This window comes from Coturnix japonica, chromosome 9 (assembly GCF_054131305.1).
Source record: "Coturnix japonica strain WE chromosome 9, WE-NBRP24, whole genome shotgun sequence".
NCBI classification, from domain to species: Eukaryota; Metazoa; Chordata; class Aves; order Galliformes; family Phasianidae; genus Coturnix; species Coturnix japonica.
Genome location: NC_140671.1, coordinates 371185 through 392405, shown reverse-complemented (window position 1 = coordinate 392405; position 21221 = coordinate 371185). Strand labels below are relative to the sequence as shown.

General features: G+C 42.1%; 1 protein-coding gene and 1 long non-coding RNA gene across 9 annotated transcripts in view; both read right to left on the bottom strand.

The window, feature by feature from the left end:
• The window catches only part of PPM1F (protein phosphatase, Mg2+/Mn2+ dependent 1F), a 28966-nt gene that overhangs the window by 5701 nt on the left and 2044 nt on the right, over positions 1–21221 (bottom strand). For 2 of the 6 annotated variants that reach the window (XR_014949024.1, XR_014949025.1), the window contains exons 2-7: positions 18388–18521; positions 17687–17886; positions 16870–17058; positions 16561–16704; positions 16165–16258; positions 15469–15593 (exon numbers count right to left, since the gene is read on the bottom strand). Coding sequence is in view for 3 of the 6 variants with exons in the window: in XM_015877528.3 (XP_015733014.2) it covers positions 15220–15593; positions 16165–16258; positions 16561–16704; positions 16870–17058; positions 17687–17886; positions 18388–18521 (1135 nt within the window). In the remaining 3 variants the exon portion in view is untranslated. Of the gene's footprint in view, positions 1–7621; positions 7806–8103; positions 15594–16164; positions 16259–16560; positions 16705–16869; positions 17059–17686; positions 17887–18387; positions 18522–18720; positions 18814–21221 lie in introns of those variants that run through there. The other 4 variants (XR_014949026.1, XM_085555458.1, XM_015877528.3 and 1 more) reach the window with 4 other exon arrangements.
• On the bottom strand, positions 1704–6261 carry LOC146759632 (uncharacterized). 3 transcript variants are annotated; one of them, XR_014949031.1, is made up of 4 exons: positions 6039–6173; positions 5433–5524; positions 2633–2789; positions 1704–2084 (listed from the first exon to the last, which is right to left on the bottom strand). It is a non-coding gene; the product is annotated as an uncharacterized LOC146759632 (long non-coding RNA). The 3 variants fall into 3 exon arrangements; XR_014949033.1 differs by lacking the exon at positions 5433–5524 and having other exon boundaries at positions 6039–6261; XR_014949032.1 differs by lacking the exon at positions 1704–2084 and having other exon boundaries at positions 2652–2789; positions 5433–5521; positions 6039–6146.

Below are 21221 nucleotides of genomic sequence, written 5' to 3'. Positions count from 1 at the left end.
ACTGTCAAACAGTCGACCACAATGGGAATCACAATGCTTCATTAAAAGCTCTGAAGCAGAGTAGAAAAGCTTCCAGCCATTTGTTAAACAGAACTAAATGCTCAGATACTTTCAGAAGCGTCAGAAGAGGCTTTCATCTACGCTCATCAGCCAGATAAATATCTCCTTGCTTGCTTCAGCCCCATCTCAGCTCGCACTGATTCAGCAGTAACAGCTGTATGCGCCATTTGCTCTCCTGGGACTGGGGCATCTCTCAGTAAAGCAGGAGATTAATGTCCCTCCCGGTGACCAGGCCTTCATTCCATGCGGCGCAGGGATATAATCAGTAATTCATATTTACATGTGTAATTAGGTAGTATTTAGAGAACCTAACCTATTTGTTCAGCTGACAGGCCATGTTGCTATAAGGAATTTCAGCAGACAGGATATTTATAGGGCCTTTATCTCTATGTACGATCAGAACCAAAACGTCAAACAATGCCCTGAATGAAGGGTTGTTTCAGTTCAACTCTTCTCCATTGTTGCTTTTCCCTTTTTTTCCCTCCCTGTCTGGTTACTGCTTCAAACTTGGCAGCAAGAGGAAAAAAGGGAACGTGACTCACACTTACAACTTCATTTGCTGTAAGAGACCTCAGTAATTGCTCTAAGCCTTCTTACAAGAAGGCTACCCCTCCTCTTTCTCTTCCTCCGTCCTTAGATAGACAGGCCATGTTTGTAACATGAGCAGCCCCACTGATCTCAGAGGTCACACCATCACTTATGAAGTAGCCAGGCCTCTTTCTCTTCACTTTTCATGTTCTGGATTCAAGTTAACCCATCACAAAAACTTAAAGGAGCCTCAGTCTAAGGGTCAGCTTCCTGCCATGGGTTTCTCATGAACCTAATAGCCGGGGCTTCCAAAGGAGCCGCAGCTCAGACACAGCAGGGCTCAAGTGGCTGCTCCCATGACGTGCACCAGTCTGGCAGCCAGTGCGACAGCTTCAATATAAAGCCACTGGCAAGTGGAACAATTGTTGTCTTTTCCCTTCTGCATGGGATGGGGGCAGGGGGCAGTGAACAGGAACAGAAGAATAAGCACAGATGCCTATGCGGCACTCTACCAAAATATATTTTCATTTTTAATTACATAATCAACATAATGAGAGTGGCATTCGTAGTGAGGGGGTGGAACAGATGGCAAAGACTTAGTTTTTAGCAAGAAATTAATCAACAACAGCTCTGGTTTCTGCTAGAAAAAAGGGCTGCTCTGCTCCAGCAGGGTTAAGATGGGCTCTTACTACGTAGAACAAAACTCAGTTTCCACACATGTAAATTGTTTGGAATTGTGTCAGTCTGCAGGGTACCCTACGACACCGCAACACCGACCTACAAAGGCTTATTAGAACCCAATACAAGTTTGGGTCCTAGCAGGAGTTTGGGATTCTCATGGCAAATACTTCTGCATGCTCTGTAGACACGAGTGCAGAAAGGAAAAGGAGAAGTGTTAATATGATCAAATGGCAGCGCTTTGTGCAGCTTAAACTGCAGGTGAGGATTGTGCCGCATGCAGCAGCTTCTCAGAGATACAGCTACGGCTTCCTCACATGTTCTACACGAACTTTGTTTCCTTTTTTCCCCTTTTCCACATAATTGACTTAATATCTTCAGCATACTGAAGCGGCTGAGTTGGAATGAGCTATCCCAAGGGGACTAAAGCAGAAAGTAGCTTAGAAAGACATTTATTAAAACCACAGGCAGAGAATACATCACCCAGACACAATGGACAGGGAAACAACACAGGCAGCCGAAAAGTCTAGCCTCTATTTCTCTGTCTGATGAGGTGGCTGGACGCCACGCAGCCCACAGCTGCCCAGCTCTTCCCTTCCTACGCTGCCAGGTGACACAGGATTGCTTTTCTCTGCTTTGCATTCACCATCAGAACTCTCTGGAGTCACACGCCCGAGGCCGTGGGCCACATTCCTGCGGGGATTACGGCCACCCCAGCAGGAGAGAGGGAAGATACGCGGGCCGGGAGGGATGGGCAGCTCGAGGGGAGGAGCCATGTTGTAGAGCCCTGCGATGAGCACAGGGCTGGGAGAGCTGTGCTGCGGGAAGAGGGGAAGTCACATACTATAATAATGTTATATAACATAGGGCAGCAGGGCATCTAGATTCATCCTCCGTACTGCTTGGAAATGGACTCTTCATTCCCACATCTCAACCTGCGTTGGTGCTGCCAGCAAATATCTAAGAGTTGACAAGAAACATCTCTGCCCATTCTAGTGACGTGTACATTTAGAAGGGAAGCTTTTCCATTACTCCCACTTACTCTATGCAGGCAGTAGAGTTGTGGGGCTTTGCTGTAAGCTAAAAATCACACCCCTGCCCAAGAGTGAATGATATAATTGCAGATGATGTTTCCCCACCACCCCTAGCATGTGTGTTAAAAACATTGCTGGATCATGTTAATAACTACATCAAAGGAATATTTCAATTATAAAGTCAAATACTAAAATATACATCTGAACTAAGAATGCCTGTTCACCCTTCCAGCAGCTATTTTTATTCTAATACCAGGTCAGACTCCCATGCCATACTGCTGTCAGCCATGACAAGGTGCATCCTTAAGTTGTTATGGCTGAGCATAACTAACCTGTAGAATCGTGCACGTCTTGGGCCTTCATCAGCTCATGGTGGGTTAATCCAGAAATGGGCACAGGCTGGAACTCAGTTCCTTGGATACATCAGATGGCAGCAGATTCCTCGCAAGACTTTTTTTAGGAGAAGTGCCATATATCACCAAAACTGTGCTGAGGAGGTGCAAAGTAGTAGAAAGGAAAGAACATAAAACACTGTTTTCTACTGAGCTTGTCCTCATTTGTAGGGCTTAAGAAGGAGATGGGAGAATCAACAGAACTGCATTTGTACTCACTGCTACTTTACTGGGGAAGGGAGGAGTGACTACAAACCCCTTGCAGGAATTACCTTTAAGAAATGAAATCGGTGCAACAAGAAAATTATTCTTTGAGAAAAGAAAAAAGAAAGAAAAAGAAAAGCAAAGCAATCAACAGATGCACAGATGAGCACTGACTTCAGTGGAGCTGCAAGGCTGAATTTGGCTTGAATTCTGTGAAGTACTTTCAAAGCAGGAGCACGCTGCATACAAATGAGCGTTAAGTAATTTGCATCATTAGCAGAGCTCCGAGCAGCTCATCTGGACATTGAAACAGCTACAGCAAACCTACATTTTTTGAATACCATTACGGACAGTCATTAACCAGCATGAAGACATCCACTGTATTGACACTCAGTGCTGCAATTAGAGACCATCCTCCATCCCTGGTCATTTTCCTTATTGATTTTTTGATTTCATGTAGACAAGCTTTCAAGTGCCACAGGGGTCAGCAACTCATGTAAGAACATCCGTTAAAGGACATAAAATTACTTCTTATTTATACTGCATCTTTTAATTTAGGTTTCTAAAAATGCCGTCCTGTTTGTGCGGTGCAGATATTGTAGACAGTTTAAACACTAACAAATATCAAAGAAATAAAGACACTGGTAGGTAAATGGGTTTATCCAGGATGACACGGAAGGACACAGTGTAACAGAAAGAGATTACAGGATCTGGATGCTCAGTTTCCTGGTTCAACCATTTCACTTGAATAGCCTCAAGCACAGCTACTGTAGACCTGGAATAAACTATGGCCTCATACCACATCAGGGTTAAATGCCAGGGGCTGCAGGGATGGCACAGAACAGGCCAGGTGAAGAATGCAAGCTGTGCAAAGAGCCAAAGGTACAGTACAGTTTTGTGTGGATGAAGGCATTCAGCTGCCTGAGCTGCAGGAGGTGACTTACAGAATACTGAGAGCTAAATCTGTGCAGCAAAGTGCACAGGGGGAGGCAGGGGCAGGCAGCAGCCTACAGGCAGTTAAAGGGAAGCTGGAAGGAATCCCTAATGAAGGCAGGAATCATTCTGGGTGACTCAGAAAATTGGTATTCACAAAGAGAACTGAGAATGGGCAAAAATAAATAGAGATGCAAGCAGGACCCAAAGGCCAGATCCCTCTCAATAGCCCAAACACTGATATAATGTGAGCAACCAAACAAGAAGTCCTTGTGCAAACCTCCCAGCTGCTTCCTGTACACCAGCCTCTCTTGGTGGCAGTGACGGCTGCAAGCAGCTTCCACTGCATGGGATGGAGCTACGCAGGCTGCTGCTGCACCAACACCATTCTCCCCAGTGGTTCCCCCCCACACCCAGAGCCCTGGTTTCCCCAGGGCATCTCAACCAGCACCCTGTGCAACCTCACAAATGCCCCAAGAGCCCCAGGAAGGTCAGCTTTGCTTCCAGTAGCTGCCAGCTTTTGCACGGCAGTCTCTGACAGATTCCAAGTCCCAATAGCTTTATTTATAGGTGGATTTATGCAAGCCAGCTTCAGGTCCTGACACTATTAGCCCGACACGCATGCAGGCAGCCTTTAACTACTACTGTTGAACAGTTAGTTCCACAAATCTTACAATGAAGACCAAACTAAAGATTAGTATCCGTTTTTGATATGGACATAAGTGTGATGGCTTTTTGCCTCTCTTTATTAATATTTCATTAAAGAGTAGTCAAAGGAATTACAGTTGGATCTATTGGAACTGAGATCAGTAAGACTGAAGAACAGGAAAGGCTTCCTGACAAGTGAGATCTATTAGTCAATGGAGAAGTCTCCCAAAGGAGATGATGGGAGGACAAGAAGTGCTTTAGCAGAGCCAACATTAAGTGCTCCAACTGATGCAGCCAACTCCTAGAGGATTGCCATGAGACACACTGCCTTCAGCAAGGGAGGATGCCTGCCATTAGCCTGCTAATGCACATCCTGGTTTGGTCTATTACTATTTGGGAACAGCTCATTGACTTAAAATTTCATTAACAAGAAAATACTAGAAGACTGAGGGTAAGGGCAAGCCTTTGCAAAATATCCTCTAATTACAAGAAGTGAAGAGGGAAGAAATGAACAGCTTTCATAAGCATTTCTGCCAGGATTTATCCACTGGCCTTTCCATAAACTACTTTAAAAATGGCTGGATCCTCTCTTTCTTACTCTGCAAAAGCCAGACACTTGCTCATCTCTATCCAGCACTACCAAATACATAAACAAATAAATAAGTAACAGCTAGGAGTTACAAAGAGGTTTAAGACAGAGAATACAGATCCCTAATCCAGTGCCTGACAGCACTGCTGAACGTGACCTCTGCCTCAACTGCACGTTTGGTTTCTTAAGAAACGTGTGATTTCACATAACTGTCCTTATAGAAAGGGATACTTTGCAGAGCCACTTCAGCATCTGATTCTTTCTCCCATCTCAACTCCCTCGGTACCGGGGGCTCAACAGGAGTGGTGCTAAAGAAGCAGTGATCTCCAGAAGCCTTGGAGAGCCAAGACAGTGAGGATACGGTACCTTTAAAGACCAGTGACATTTGGCCAGTTAAGTTTGTGATAGCAAACTCTTGAGGTCATCCAGGCGTCACCTCATGCCGGTCATTGCAGCTGCTGGAACAGTTGTGCGGAATTAGGAGCATCAACAGAAAGCAATTAGGTGAAATCTCTGATGCCAGTGGCCCAACTTGTGTTACTTGCGCCTGTCTGTAACCCCACAATTAGATCCATCATTAGCAGCTTGGCCTAATTGTAACTTAGAACTTCTTCAAGCACAGACTCTGCACAAGATTTTAAAATGACTGTAATTAATTACACAGGAGTCTTTCAGTGCCTTCTGTTCCACTGTTGTGCTCTTTTTTTTCTTTCTTTCCCTACGCTGAAACCAGAACCTGCTTTTATAAAGGAGCTGGTCTCAGCTAAAAGAAAGGTCTCAGGTAGGCTAATAAGCACACATACACACACACACACACACACACACACACACACACACACACACACCTTTTATACTTTATATAAAGAGAAACACAATGACTTTTTTTTTTTTTTTTAAATCTTATCTAAGAGATACAGAAAAGAACATTATTTTAAGCTGCAGCTGTTTCATCCCACTCTTTCCATGAATTACCTCTCCTGCTTACTGCGCTCTCCCCAGATGCCGGCTGTTGGCCACAGTCAGAGATCCGGTGCTGGACAAGCTGCATCCCAGCCTCAACCAACTACCTGAGCTTTAACCAGCAAGGAAACAAAACACGGAGTTGGTGTCAGAATCACTGCAGCTCCTTAAAAGATACGTGGTTGAGAAGAAGTTGTTACAATGCAGTGAATCGTTTTTGGCTCAGCTTTCGAGTGGCTTAACTGCAGTATTATGGGAATGACACAGCACGCCGTGGGCTCCCCTGAGCAACTTGTGGAGCTGAACAGCATCACGTATCTGCCATGGCCTTTGTTTTACTTTGGCCAAAGGAAAGAGGGAGCCCTCTAGGGGCAGAAGCACACAGCCCTGGAAGAGCGCTCAGACCGCAGCCGGTCAGTTGGCTTTTCCCATACTGAGACCCTCCTGCCTTTCCTTGAGACAGGAGCAGGTCCACGTCACTCGCAAGGACTCTGAAACCACAGATTTATGCAGCAAAGCCAGGCTGGATAGGAGAAGATTACAAGCTGTTTCCTGGAAGTGCTTTCTCTGCAGCCTAGAACGTGTGGACATATTCTTTTCCCTACTGCTTGTGCAATCTTTTTCAAAGAATACAGAACATCCACTAAACTGCAGATTCAAGTACTGCAGCTGGGCTGGCCCACCACAGCATAGTGAGGTTTTTTCTTCTAGGCTACACAAAATACTTGTTTTTGCCTTATTACACGCCTCAAGCACACAGTGAACTCTTGCATACATACAAGAAGGTTTGCATTTGTCAAGGCATGTCCAAAATATTTCTTTCCAAGAGTTACTTCTGTCTGAAGGCTTGATAACAGCTGCAGATTTAAACATTTAAATATTGTCTTATTCTAATGAGAACCTGAGATTATTCCCAAACAGCTCAACGTAATAACAGGAGAATGTGGCAAACAAACCTCAAAACTTTTAAGCTGGAGTTCACAAGTATTAAAAGGCATCTGCCAAGAAAAGACGAATTAACACAGTGCAAGAGGTAAGACACGTGGTACCATGTCCAAGGCAGAAAAGTTCAAAAGTAACAAAACATACTGAAAAAAGCAGATGATGTTAGGAATGCTGACCCTAAGATACTGGCATGGCTGCATATACAGAACTGCACTATCAGTTTGTTGAGACAGGTAGTTCATATCCCTTACAATCTCTACTCAGTTTACAAGTGACTTTCTGCATAACATAAACTTATTATGGCTTTACATTAAAGTTTTATATTCATTTTCATGGGCTTATTGGTTGTCTTGTACCTAAATTTACCAGCAGTGGAGAACTGCAGAGGATGGTATTCCAGAGCAGGTTGGCTACGAGCTCCATTCTGAACACGTGATCTATTGGAGATACTGCTTTTCTGAGACTACTGCATTTTTACAGGCATTCTTACTAAAAAAAATAATTTTAAAAAGCAGAAAACCAACACTTAGAGCCACGGAATGAAAATACCTTCCAGGTGATTTAAGGTTTGATCTGAAGTATGTTCAAGTATGCCCACAGCACTTCAAACAGAATCTGCTCAGCACTTATTTTTGTATTTCAAGGAGTACCTTATCTGCTTTCCTCTGATGCAGCATCCTGGTCTCTTACTGGGCTTCATTTTCCTTCTTCACTAAGATAAATGCAGTTGCATTTAGGCAAACTGCCCAAAAGGCTGCATACTTCAGATTCCCCACAAGTTGTTTCAGATTAGCAAGTGTTATCAGTGTCCTGCCGTCCTTACATCTTCCTTTCCTGAGGAAATGAAAACCAGCACTTCAGAAACCGTGACAGATTAGTTTAGCTCCAAGCTATTCTCATATTTTGAAAGTTATCTCCCTGATGTAGTAAGTTAATCCTACGTGCTTCCAGATCATTTCTTTAACAAGCAGGCAAGTAAGCAACAAATAGTTACCATCTCTTTTGAAACAGGGATGTTCACCTTTATGACAGGAATAACCCTCAAAGATAATGAAATATGACCCATTGTGCATCGAGCTACTTGAAGGATAGAAATGAAAGAAATACATTGAAGAAAAGAAATAAACAACACTTGAAATCATTATGCTTTATTAATACTTCAGAAATGTCAGATCCTACAGCAAGGAGTTCTTCTCCTCGTTTCCAGTCACTGCTTTGAAGCAGTTTCTTGAAATATACAAGTAGATACATGAGGCACTGTGTGAATACAAAAGTAACAATACAAAAAAACCCAACAATTAAACCTCATGCAATACACACATACAAATTTATATAAAATATGGTAATGTAGCATAATGCACACAAGCACTATTAGAACAATTCATATAAACAAACATACAATATGCACAGCATGTAATGATCAATGACAACAGGTTTCTGACCTGTGTGCAGAACCAGTCAGTTTAAATAAAGAGTTCTAAGATACTAGAAACTGGTTAAGCCACAGCCTATAAAACCTGCTGTGCTGCAGCTTCTCTGCTCTGAGTCACAAGTGCAGATTAATATACAAAATAAATAAAGACTACAGCTCTACAACACTTGCCTAACAGCTCCTACTTCAAAGTCACTGGCCATTTCATTTTCATTCAAGGTTCATGAGCCAACACAGTGGCAAGAAATGTGCCTAAAGCAACAGTTCTGCTCTTGGACTATTTTAATACTGATAAGGAAATGTTTTTGTGTCAGCAGGAGTGGCTACAGAAGTCCAGTTTCTAAATAAGGAAAGGACTGAAGCTATAACAGAGCAGATGATGAGGAAGTACACTGACAGAAGCTGGTCAGCCACATGCAATGCTGCTGTTAACCAGCCTGTCTGCTTGGACAACTAGGGCAGGAAAAAGAGAAACTCAGAAGGCTGCTCCAAACAGTGTAAATTGGTGAAAACACCAACAGTCTGCAGGAACAGAAACCAGAGACTAGAAAGTCTCTCAAGCCCTGTATCTGGGATAAGAGCAACTCTTACCTGAAAAAAAAGCTCAAGTATTCCTAGGAAATAGCATGCAAACAGGAGGACTTTCTTCTTAACCAGCCAGTACTGGGCAATGCCAGAAGTACAAGTTGTTCTAGTCTCATACCTTCCTAGCTGACATGGTACCTTCTATACTCTTGGTGCTGCAGGCCTCCAAAGATCAGACCACATTCACTATATAACACAGATGAAATTAAGATTATAAAAAGGAACCAAATTGATTTAACAGCCAATATTATTTATTGATTAAGCAGCAAGTTTTGGGGAGGGAGACAAGGCAGTGGATGGCAGTGGGAGGGCTGACAGCAAAAGAGGCTGCAAAAGGTAGAAGAAAAAGAAAACTGGGAAGAGAGAGGATAGCAGGACTGGCTTTCAGAAGAGGAAGTAAAAATGCAATATCCTTTTTTGTCAGTGTAAAGTTTTAACCCACAACAAAATAAATGTCTATTACGGAACAGGATGTTGCTTCAAACACACTGAAGGTGCGAAAAAAAGACAGCAGTATTCATCACCCAGTACTTAGCAGAATGTCTTTTAACATTAGAAAGAGCAACAAGAGAAAGATGAGCTGCTGTATCCCACTTTCCCGAGAAGGTCCCCTCAATATCTCTCTAGTTTCTCCTTATCTCTACACATCCAAAAGGAACAGTCATCCCTTACATAAAAGGATAAACACTTCCTCTTGGGATCAATGATCACACCTTCAAGGTCCATCTGCCAAAGTGACAAACCCTCCATGTGCCAAAGGTACTGCTGCACAAATGATAACAAATCAGGAAGTGATCTGCTAGATCAGGGTTTTTGTGCATGGATATCCAGAAACATTTTATCTTTACTATGTTCACTACTTGATATACTCATATCTCATAGGAATCAGTAGTCAGGCTAATCGTTTAGAATATTATTACTGAATATTCTCTCCATTAGAGCAGTCACAAAGCCCAGAAAAATGTAACTTCCTAAGCAGCTGAATATTTTTCCCCTCTTCGGACTAAAAAGCACATAAGACATGAAGCCCTGACTGAGTTTGTTAACGAAATAAAGCAAGTACTACAAAGCAGCCAAATCCATCTGCTGAGGTTTTAAGCTGACAGTCCACTGCAAACTCTTTTAGGTTGTTATTGCACTGTTTGCATTCCAAGAAGCTTGAAAACATTTATTTCCCTATTGATTTTCTCCCATGTGACAAAAGGTGCACCTTGCAAGATCTTCTGTGCTGCCAACACAGCTGCCTTCTCTTTATTTTTGTGTCTGTTACCAGCAGCAGCACTCACTGCTTGGAAAACATGCTGAACTACCAACACTGAGAAACTCAAGGGGACGGCTCAGGCCTGTTCAGGCCCCAGCCCAGCAGGGTCACACAACAAAGGCATAAGCAATTCTCTGTAAGGTTTTGGCTTCCTGTTTTGTTGGAGATAGAAGGTTGTGACAAGAGTCTATCAGCTTATTTTAAGATATTTTGAGAAGTGTCTACGACAGATACGTGTTCAGATGTTTCCATTTGATTATGTTTCAGCTGACGTGGCTGAAATCAACAGAAATAATTACCTACAGTAAAATCCAATGAATACACATAAGAAACAAATAGAACTTATGCACTAAACAGCAGGTTCAGCTCTTAGAGCTATGGAACAGTCCCACAAAAGGGCAGGCTGTTCTGGTGGTTGGATTCAGGGAAGCAGGAAGGACCAGCCTCATGCATTTAGTGCTGTAACTTTCAAAGCCTGTGATGAGCTCGGCAAAAAAAAAATGAATTGTTTTTCAGCACAACTGCAGACATGCCATAAACTTGTTTAGAAAGAATACACAGACGGTGTAGATGAGGAAGTTTAGCACTTATTTCAAAGCTCTTCTCCCTTTCCAGCCCTTCCAGAAACACATTCTGGTTATCAGTAGTTGTCTGCTCCCCCAGTAAGGGAATCAGACCATTACTTCCCAGTGGGATTTTGTCTGACACCACAGACCCAATTGTACAAGGGACAGTAGCAGAACTAAGCAGAGAAATTTAATTCAGGCTTAACTAGAGCTATATTACACATGAATCCTATGCAATCTGCTCCATTATGCCTAACGTTCACCCCATCTTCTCCTTAAAGTGCTTGCTTGATACTCCAGTTCTATGAGAACAGAAGTACAGCATGTCTGGTGCATCCACGAGAATCTCGGTAAGCCAACCAAAGAACATTCACTTAAACAAAGAACAGAGCTGCAATCTTACTTCAGGCTTCAAGCAGCTCAACTAGCTGACTCTGAATGGAAGGCATTTGCTGGTTCCTTACAGATACAGTCTCTTCTGCATCACTGTTTAGAAATGTCCATGTTCCTCAGCCACTTGTTTTGGAAGCACATTTGTTTGATTTTAAAGAACTGCTGGGACAGAAGTTTCACCCCCAAACAGCTGCTTTAAGCTGTCAACAGAGAGGAGGTTTTCCATATCAGACAGCCAACTTCTCTCCAGAATTCAGAAAGCAAGAGAAGCACTTTTACAAATATTCAACAACAACCAAAAAGGACATTTAAATGGCTTTTCATGACAAAAAGCTAATAGCACTGGAAATGCTTTTAAAAAACAGCAATATCTCTTCTGACTTTGAATTTAGATAAGCGTCTATTAAATGCTATTAAAGTCATCACTGTGATTAACACGATTCAATTGCCAGCTCTGCTATAACCACTCTGCCCAATTACTCATCCTATGAGAGCTCACCAGCAGCATCACTTCGTTAGCACATTTCACGTTACTCATGTCAGCAGCTGCAGTAACCAGCGACTGAATGCACCCAGTGCTCCCTCTTAGCAGTACTTCACATGTAAAGACATCTTAAAAATCCATTTGGTGGCATTAACTTCCAAGATAGCACCGAGGGGTCAGATTAAGTCACTCTGGATGCTTTTACTGTGATCCCTTCCTTGACTGTTTGAAGACAGAGCTCCCAGATCTCAGTTTTGCCTTTTTAATGGGTGTGTTTCTAATTCTTTCAAGCACTGGTACTTCATGCTAAAGAAGAACTGACGTCTGTGGCTCTATATTCCAGCCCACTTCCTTTTTAAAATAGGCATTAATAATACTTAAATGCATTCCTCTCTCTTTTTCACTCCTCCATCACTTACAGGGTGGATTTTCTTTAATCTCCTTCTGTTCCAAAAATTTTCCTGCCTTTCTATCTTCTGTATTAGGAGGGGGAAAAAAAAGGAAAAAAAAAAAAAAAAAAAGAAAATAATCTTTAAAATTGTAATCTCAGCTGCGTCAGACCAAGATTTCACTATCCCAGGTACATTTCCTTGCCAGGGAGGGCAAGGCAGGAAAGGAAAAAAAGGTACAAGTGTGAATTACCCATAATCAAACGAAGCATCGTATACCCACTGAGCAGGATGGCTAAAGCTACTTTTCAACCAGCAAAATGTGAGAATTTAAGCAAGCTGTGTTTCAAAGATTCTGGCTTCTCTAAGGGGCAACATTCTAATGCTGGGTGCTACTAATGCAGCCGACATCCAACTGGAATCTAGTGAAACATGAAAACAATTTTTCATTGAACGCCTATCTCAAATGTTTCAGCCAATTTCTACAACTTCAGAGATGGTGGCAAGACACAAGCATTGGTTTTGATGCACGTTCATCAGAAAACAAAAAGGCAAATTGTCAGCTGGACACTGATGGACATGCATTAATACACTGTAGTATTGTTGAGGGCACTGGTAAGGCCTAGAGAGGGGAGATCATTCCCTCACCTAAATTACATGATACTTTTGTACTGTTGAAACCAATAAAGTCAACAAAAATAAAAGAAAAAAGCAGAGCAGATCCACCACCTGAAATCCAGGGATTTTGGAGAGGGATGATAAGAAAGGTTTGTGTAGCAGATGGGTACTATGGGAAACTTGACCAATTTCAGACAGTGAACCACACTATGGACTTAGCAAAATGTCAAACCTCCTTCATGAATACAACAGCTTCCTCCTCACCATCTATGAAATCAAACAACGCTGAATTGTTCTTTCTATGCCAACAAGAACTTTGTTTCCAAGAGGCACTAGTGGTCATCAGAATTTATCATGACTCTGAACATCTAGGTTAGAAATCATAGTGATGGGAGATAGCAAATCCAAAGGGATTATATTATGCAAGTCTAAATGCTCCCTGAACTGAAGCAGGCTCATACAAAAATTAACACCTACCTACTAGGTTACCCTCACAGAAAGCTTTCACATTTTTTATGTCAGTAAAACATAGGCTGGAAAGTGGTTACAACTTTGTTAGTGAAAAGTTACTGTTGTTGCCCAGCAAAACAACAAAGTAATTGTCTGAGTTGCTACAGGAGAGGGCAGCTCACAGAAGAGTTACTGTGTTAAACGCTACGATCATCCCTAATAACCAGACAAAGGCTCCAGTCACCCCAAGGACTGCACTGCTCTCACCAGCTGATGGTGCAGAGACAGCACAGACAGAAACAGCTCTGCTGTTCTTGCCTTTGTTCAGTCACCCCAACTCTTCTATCTAAAACTTCCTCCCATAGAGACATAACTTTTCAACACATTTTGAGCCACAGGACTGACATATTGCAACATCACGTGCTTGTAAATTAGGCATACAATCTTGCTGCCAGATGTAAAGCACTTCTTGTTTAGGTACAGAAATTACTAACACATTTGCCATCGAGCCTTCAGATCTTGTTGAGTTCTCCGAGTCAGGCCAGCAAAGCAGGAGAAAACATGGCCAGGGGCTCTAGAGCATAAGGGATCTAACAGTTGCAAAACAAAAGGCACATTCATTAAGGACTCTTTCATTGTTACCTTAGCCTCACATCTCCTTAAAAAGTTACTCAGATCCCCAAAGTCCAAGAAGTATGGCAAAATTAATCATTAGTAACCAAAAACTATTACTGTTTCTAGTTTACGTTACTAAATTTTCTTGTGGAAGTCCAATATAGATCAGATTATTACTTCATGATTACCCAGGTAGAGCTTTATGCATGGGGCAGAGGTAAGTCACAGTAAGTATTGTGAAGCTTATGCCACGTGTTATGCAATTTGGCAACAACAAACGAGATGTTTTCTTGAAACCCAGTTTCCACTAAAATCATTAATCAAAGTGAGAGTTAAGTGCATCACACATTAATATTAATGAAATAAACTCACATTTTAAAAACACTATAAACCGGCTCATCAGAGTATGAAAGAAGCCAGTAATCCTTGTGGGAAATATTTAAGGCACTTGAGGACAGTCAGTTTTTAAAACCAGGTAATAGAGATACCACATTAAAATCCTAATTTAAGTAAACCACAACAAAATAAAGTAACACTGCAAAGAAAAACAAAAATCCTCCAACTGCAAGTTTCGGAAGCTAAAATAAAAATCGCATTTGTTATAGTACACAAAAAAATGGTAGAAACGGAACATACTGAACAGCTGCAGCATACACACATTATAAGCATCTCGCTCAAATACAGCAATACAGTTTCTTTCTTTCCAGGCTGATGGACAGCCAATAAAACACGTTTGCAAGAAATAATCCAGTGCAGTTAAATACTGGATTCCAGTTTATTAACCGTAGCATCCCAGAAAGTAGCTTGGGATGTTGCTTTTTTGCTCTGTCACTGGAGCATTCAGTTTCATTTTCCCTTCTCCATACACACAAAATTAAATGTCTCTGCTTGATGAAAAAGGCAATATCATTCTGTTAACATCATCTTTGGTACAAAACAGAAGTAACTTACACAGCATAATGGTGCCTTATCAAGACTGTTCCTACAGACTACACAAAGTAACAGCCCTTCCTTTGATAGTGACAGCTTCTCTACTCCCAGTTCCCAAGGTAATGTCACAAACATAACATGCAGCAATCTTTTGAAGCATTACTTCAAACTTTCACTCAGAATTCACAAACGGGTGCTCTCACCCACTAGCTTATACATACATTTTCTACCACCCCCACCCAGGGCAGAGGGATATGACAGCAGTCCTGGGGTGTGTTTTTGAATTCCACTCCCATGGACAGAAGAGCTGTACGAATCTCCGTGCCTCTCCAGTGTTTTTTGAACAGAGGGGAAGAGAGAGAAAATACAAATGGGAACTCAGTAAAATAAGATTTTCCTTTTTGTTAAGTGTTTGCCCATTTGTCATTTTTCCTGACACATTTTGCCTATTGTATTAGAGGCTTACTTCAGTGGAAAGCAGTTCCTTAAACAAACATTTAAACCTTCTGGATTAAGCAGACTTTGTCACTGTGTGGCTGCTGCCTCACAGCTGAGGAAATTAAAGGGTGAGCTCCGAGCATCATCCCCAGACTCAAGGCTCTTTGTGTCTCTGAGATGGTCTGCCAAGATGTCCTGTGGATCCCTCAAGAACACCACTAAAACAGTAATGTTGTCACTGGATCCATTTTCCTTCGCAGCAGCCACCAGTCTTTCTGCTGCTTTGAGACCCACTCCTTTGGTTTGCATTAAATGATCTAGGACTAAGTCTACAACCTCAAATGGCTTGACAGCATCAAAGAATCCATCACAGGCTAGGAGCAAGTAATCTTCAGAACCAGTCAGGTCAAACGAATCTCCATCTGCATCACCAGAGATGTAAGGCTTTTGACACACATCACCTAAGACAAATGTTTAAAACAAAGGCTTCGTTACTTCAAATATAAACAGTTCTTCACCCATAATTGCTTTCAGTGCCTCAGAGGACAGACAGATCATACTCCAGATATATCTGATACCAGTCTGAAGCAGTGAAAAATAGTGAATTCAAGGAAGAATGCAGCAAACTGATTTAAAAGTTGTAGTCAAGAGTGAACCAAAAATACAACAGACACTTAAACACAAAGAAGCCTGGATGAACATTTTTTACTTCTTCCACTTTAACACAAGAAATACTCTTAAGTTTGTTGGAGAACAATGGAGAACAGTGTCAGAGCCACTTTCAAGAAGCCAAAGATTTAAATACTTTAGAATGTCACGTCTAGGGTGTAAAACAGAACAGCATACCATGTTCATGTTAAAAGCAGTAAGACTAGATAGCTATAAACTATTTAAAAGTAATATAGACGTAGTCTAACCTTATGGCAAGGTGGTTCACTATTTGAACAATACTGAGCAAAATGTTATTTATAGCTACACAGTCTCATGTGGTTCACTTTAATAAAGTTTGATCTGAAGTGTGCTACTGCTTACCAATAGCTCTGGAAACAGCCAGAGTGCCATTAACCCGCCAGCAGTCCATGTAGGTCACACATCCACCCAGAGCCTCAATACGTGCTCTCTCATCCTGAAAAACAGTAAAATACATATTTTATACCAAGTGTCTTTCAAAAAAAAAAGTCTGGCTAGGAACTTTACTTAAGACTACCAGTACCATCAGTACTTTTAAGGCAGTTGTGGAATAGAGACTGCCTTTTCATAACACAGGAGTGGATGGGGGAGCCGGAAATGAAATCATCATTCTCAAAAACCTACCACACTATAGAAAGCTTGTAGATCATGAAACAATTAATGCTTCGCTCCAAAAGGTTTCAGAGAGATTTTAACAGCACACACAAAAGAAAAAACAAATTAAAGATTCAGACTTACTTCTCTCTCTGGTTTGTGAGGTTCCATTAACGTCACAGCATTTCCTTGCTGCACAAGCATTACCTGCGAGTCCCCTAGCCATGCTATGTGTAGCTTGTTCCCTACAATCAGTGCAGATACACCTGTTGTACCACTCCGCAGCCTCTACAGAAGGAAGCAGTTACGTTAGGTGAATATTCAACAAGCCCTGCTAGGTTCCATAGCAAAACTACAAACTTAAGTTTAATGAGACTTAAATGCAGTGCAGCAGTCCTGTGATCATAATTCAAGTACATTTGAATACAAAGGAATTAATCTCTATCCACTCACCTCTCTTTTGGCTTTGAAAAGAAACATTTCATCTGTCTTCTGGAAAGAGCATTTCAAGGCCTTAGCTGGATTCTTAACGATCTCTTCGTGTAGCCCCACATTTACATGTAAATGAGTTGCTGAATAATTGGCAGCATCCACTCCACCATGGCCATCAAATACTGCAAAGTAAGCACGATCGATGTCATCCTATTGCAGGGAGGAAGAAAGAGGAAGAAATATAAATGTTCAAAAATAAAATAGCTCCTGCAGTGGTAACAGCAAGCAAAGTTCTTTCATCCATACGATGTTGCATAGGTAAGGACAATTTAAGCCAGTTAAGCCACGTGCAAAATGGATAAGTGGGTACTATGCAGGGGAACTGCTTTTCAGCTTTTCATTAGCAGATGTTAGCAATTTAACATCTGTGGAAATTCTAGAATTCAAACAGTACGGAGTTAGTTATGTAGTTCTACTCCAGCTTTATTTATTGGCACTTGTCTTTGTTTAACGCTTTTTTTTCTTTTATTTAATTAAAACACATCAGATACCTCAGTCAGAAAAACATCACACCTCCAACAACATAGCGACAGATCACTTCCAATATTTCTACAATGCTTGTGACATGAAACCTAAGTCACAAGATCCTTCTTTATCAGGGCATTAGTTAGGTTAATTAGCCCCTAGCAAACGAAGTAGTTGCTCCAGTACAGACATGACAAGTACCTCATGGCAACAAATCCTTACCATTTCACAGATCACGTATCACTAGATTACTGTGTTTATAGCAATGCTGAAAAGCTAATAAACTTCTCTCTCCAGTGTTGTTCAGACTTACTGCTAAGCCAAACAGCTGGTTGAACTCTGTGAGGATAACATGGCGGTCCTCCATTTTCCGTCGAGTGTTACGGATGGCATGGATGGAAACAAGCAGGAAACGCTTCAGTGGTCTCAGTGGAGGCAACTGCTTCTGCCATTCAAAGCAGACATCCCGAAGCTTGTTAAAGAAGCAGCGCTGCAGCGACTCTCCATCCAGCACTGACAGCACAAAGACAAAACAGTAAGTCGTGCCCTATCATTTACTCTGTCTTTCCTTAGAGCTACATACACACAGCTCCAGACAGACACTCAAATCCATTTCTGGATTGGTCCCAAAGATCAATTAATCCAAACTTACTGCTCATCAGACTGAATGATTTCATTTTTGGCATTGTGTTAGAAGTCCTTAACTAATTCAGGAAGCAATGTGAAGATGTTCACTTGCCGATTTTTTTTATTTTGGAAGGACAAACTCTTTTCCCTTTCCAGAAAACCAACCCTCACAATGAGTCCAGGGCTCCAGACACCACATTTGTATCTTGCCCACAAAACCAGCATCACTACCTTTCTTCCCACAGACACCCGGCAGGGGCAAATAAAGTTCTGCTCAGGGCTGCTCACCAGACAGTCTAACCAGATATTCTGGTGAACGTTTCAAAACACTAAAGTCTTCCAACAGACAGACTCTGAGAAAACCACAGAAGGAGAAAGTGCACTTACAGGTGAACCTTTCCTCATCTCCTTCTCCCTGTCTTTCCACAATTTCCTTCTTAAATTCAGTCAAGTCTATTTGGAGAACTTCATCAACTGCAGCGTGGATCAGTGATGCTGCAAGGAACGGTGACACACCTCTGCTGGTAACAAAAGGAAGGGAAAGAAAAGCAGCATTAGTTTAGACTGAACTACAGCCTCACTGTTTATGACTGCTGACCTCAACTCAGAATTAAGAACATATACTCAATAATTTCAACTTTACTAGTAAACAAGTAGAATAAATCATGTTGGATAATTATTCATATAAATGTTTAGAAAGATCCTCAGTTAGACAAATACCTTCTCAAGAATGCAAAGAGGAGGAAGCACACGAACCATGTTTTCAATCTGTTGCCTCATGCTTCAGTCACAGCTAGCATCTGATCATACCCATCTAGCAAAACCTCTGCTCTGGACAGAACACACCTCCTGATTGTTTTGTAAGCTGTCAGTGTTAGTACTGCCATGCCTGTAAACCTATTCTTTAATAAAGCTCGGGTAAATGGGGCTCCAGGGCAATGCTGTCTTCCATTCAGCTTAGATGTTTACTGGTTCTAATCTAAGCCCTTAAAGCAGAGCTTCAAGAGCTAACAAAACACATAAAGAGGAGTAAGAACTGCAGAGTCCAAGGTCTCACTTGGCAGGAGAACGGCTGGAGGCAGAGGCAGTGCCTATGGCAACCACCGCAAAAGCAGAAGCCCACTGCAGTTACAATAACAAACCTCAAACCTTTTCTGTAAGCACAGACAACCATCGCTTTTTGTCAGAATCCTTTCAAAGCAGCCCAGGACACCCTGCTGACAGGCTGAACCAGCACAAGTCAGTTTCCATGAATCAGAAGAAATACTGTAGTTGCTTCCTAAGTGAGAAAATAACCATGTTGGGAGGGAGGGGGAAATCAGCGGGGTGTGTTTCATGGAAGGAAGCAACATCCTCTTAAAAGCCTTAGAAAAAAGTATGACAGTGCCATTTCTATGACACATGCAACACTAATTACTAAGACTCAGCCCACACAGGCTGGTAGTAAACAGCCTTAGAATTCCTCTGCTACAGGCTATTGCTTTGCTGACAAAAAGGGTGTGTTTTGACCACAACAAAAATTAGAAGAAAATTAACGCATGTTGTAACAGTGCAGATGAAGCACTGTAGCTTCAATGCTAGTTGAAGTCAGAACACCAGTGGCTGGGGCAGAGTTCATATCCTCCAGCTACTCCAAGGTAAAAGCATAAGCCTCATTTTAAAGACCTGAGTATAGATAAAAGCACTAAGTCAAAGCGTAAAGCCTCAGCTCTGACTGCACTTCTTCCAAAGGCCCGTAAACACACACAGACCTTCTGCTGTGCTCAGTGCCCGCAGCAGCATCCAGTGCAGGGCGGTACAGGCCTCACGAGGGACCAAGAGCCCAAGGCTTACACACAGCCCACAGAATATTTTTCCCTTTTCTTGGAAGGAAAATAATTCACATCCCCCAACGTGCTCTGTCCCACGGCACACGGACAAGAACAAAGCTCACTATGCAGTAGCTGTGTCTGAACATCACTTGCCACTTATCACAGAAAAAAAAGTTACGGATTTTCCTTCAAGATATTAAAGTGCTGCCACTGTACAAACCTCATTTCAGTGTATCTATATATACAGATATACACACACAAGAGCTATAGATAGAGGTAGGTAAAGGCGTGTGATGAAGAGCTGTTCTATCTACCATCAAACGCTCCAGCTTCAGTCGGCGTTATTGGGGAAGATCTATTTTTGCTCCTACTGGTGGCTGTAATGCAGAGGAGCACAACCAGCACAGCTCTGCCACTACAGCAAAACTTCGTCCCTGCAAACTCAGTGCGTTTACAGCACATTACAACCACATCAGCAAAGCATTTTAAACACAGATTTGCAAATGCCAGCAGTTCTCCAGCAAGTCTCTGGTGCTGCTGAAATAACACCAGGTCATAAGATTTCCCAATAAACAAGAGTTGATTTATTCAGTATTTTCTCCCCAGGCCGTGACTTTTGTTTCTCTCCTCCAGATACAGAATCATAGAATGGTTTGGGTTGAAGGGACCCTGAAATCCCATAATGGATGGGAAGTTATTTCTTGTGTTAATGACATTAAGTCTTTCCAGTAGACAAACACTGGTGGAATTTGAACAAAATCAAATAAATATAAGGAACATCTGCAGTCCAGGAATTCCATCTTTCCATGTTATTCTCTTTCCAACCCATGAATACATGAGCACACCGGGTCACAGCTGAGCACAACCAGCCCGTGAAAAGCAGGAAGTTTGTTGGTGGGCATTCACACAAAGCTCCCTTTCCTGAAGCAAATGGATCAGTGAGATCATGAACACGTTCCTAGCAAAGCACAGCACTAGTGCAACACAGCTACACACAGCTCAAACTAGGAGAGAGAAAGTGAGCTCAGGGCAATTCATTCAATGCTGGCTCAGTAACAGAGAGCAGGATCATAAAGGTTGCTTTTAGAAGAGATTGAGTCAATCCAACACAAGATAAGTCCCTCCCCCGGCTTCATGTGAACGTCACATAAAAACACTAGAAATATCAGAGTGAAGAGTTCTAAAAACAGAGAGTTGTTGAAAACAAATAGACCAGGGCAACACCTCGGGTGTAGGCGTCACAGTGCAAAGCACAAAGACACAGAACAGGATGCTGAGGCAGCTGAGGGATGAAGCTCAGGAAGGGCCACAACGGAAAGCTGCAGCTCACGCCTCATTGCAGTGAGGTCTGCTCAGACAGGAAACCCGCATTGTTCTTGTGCTGTGTCACAGGATGCTCCTCAGCTCCCT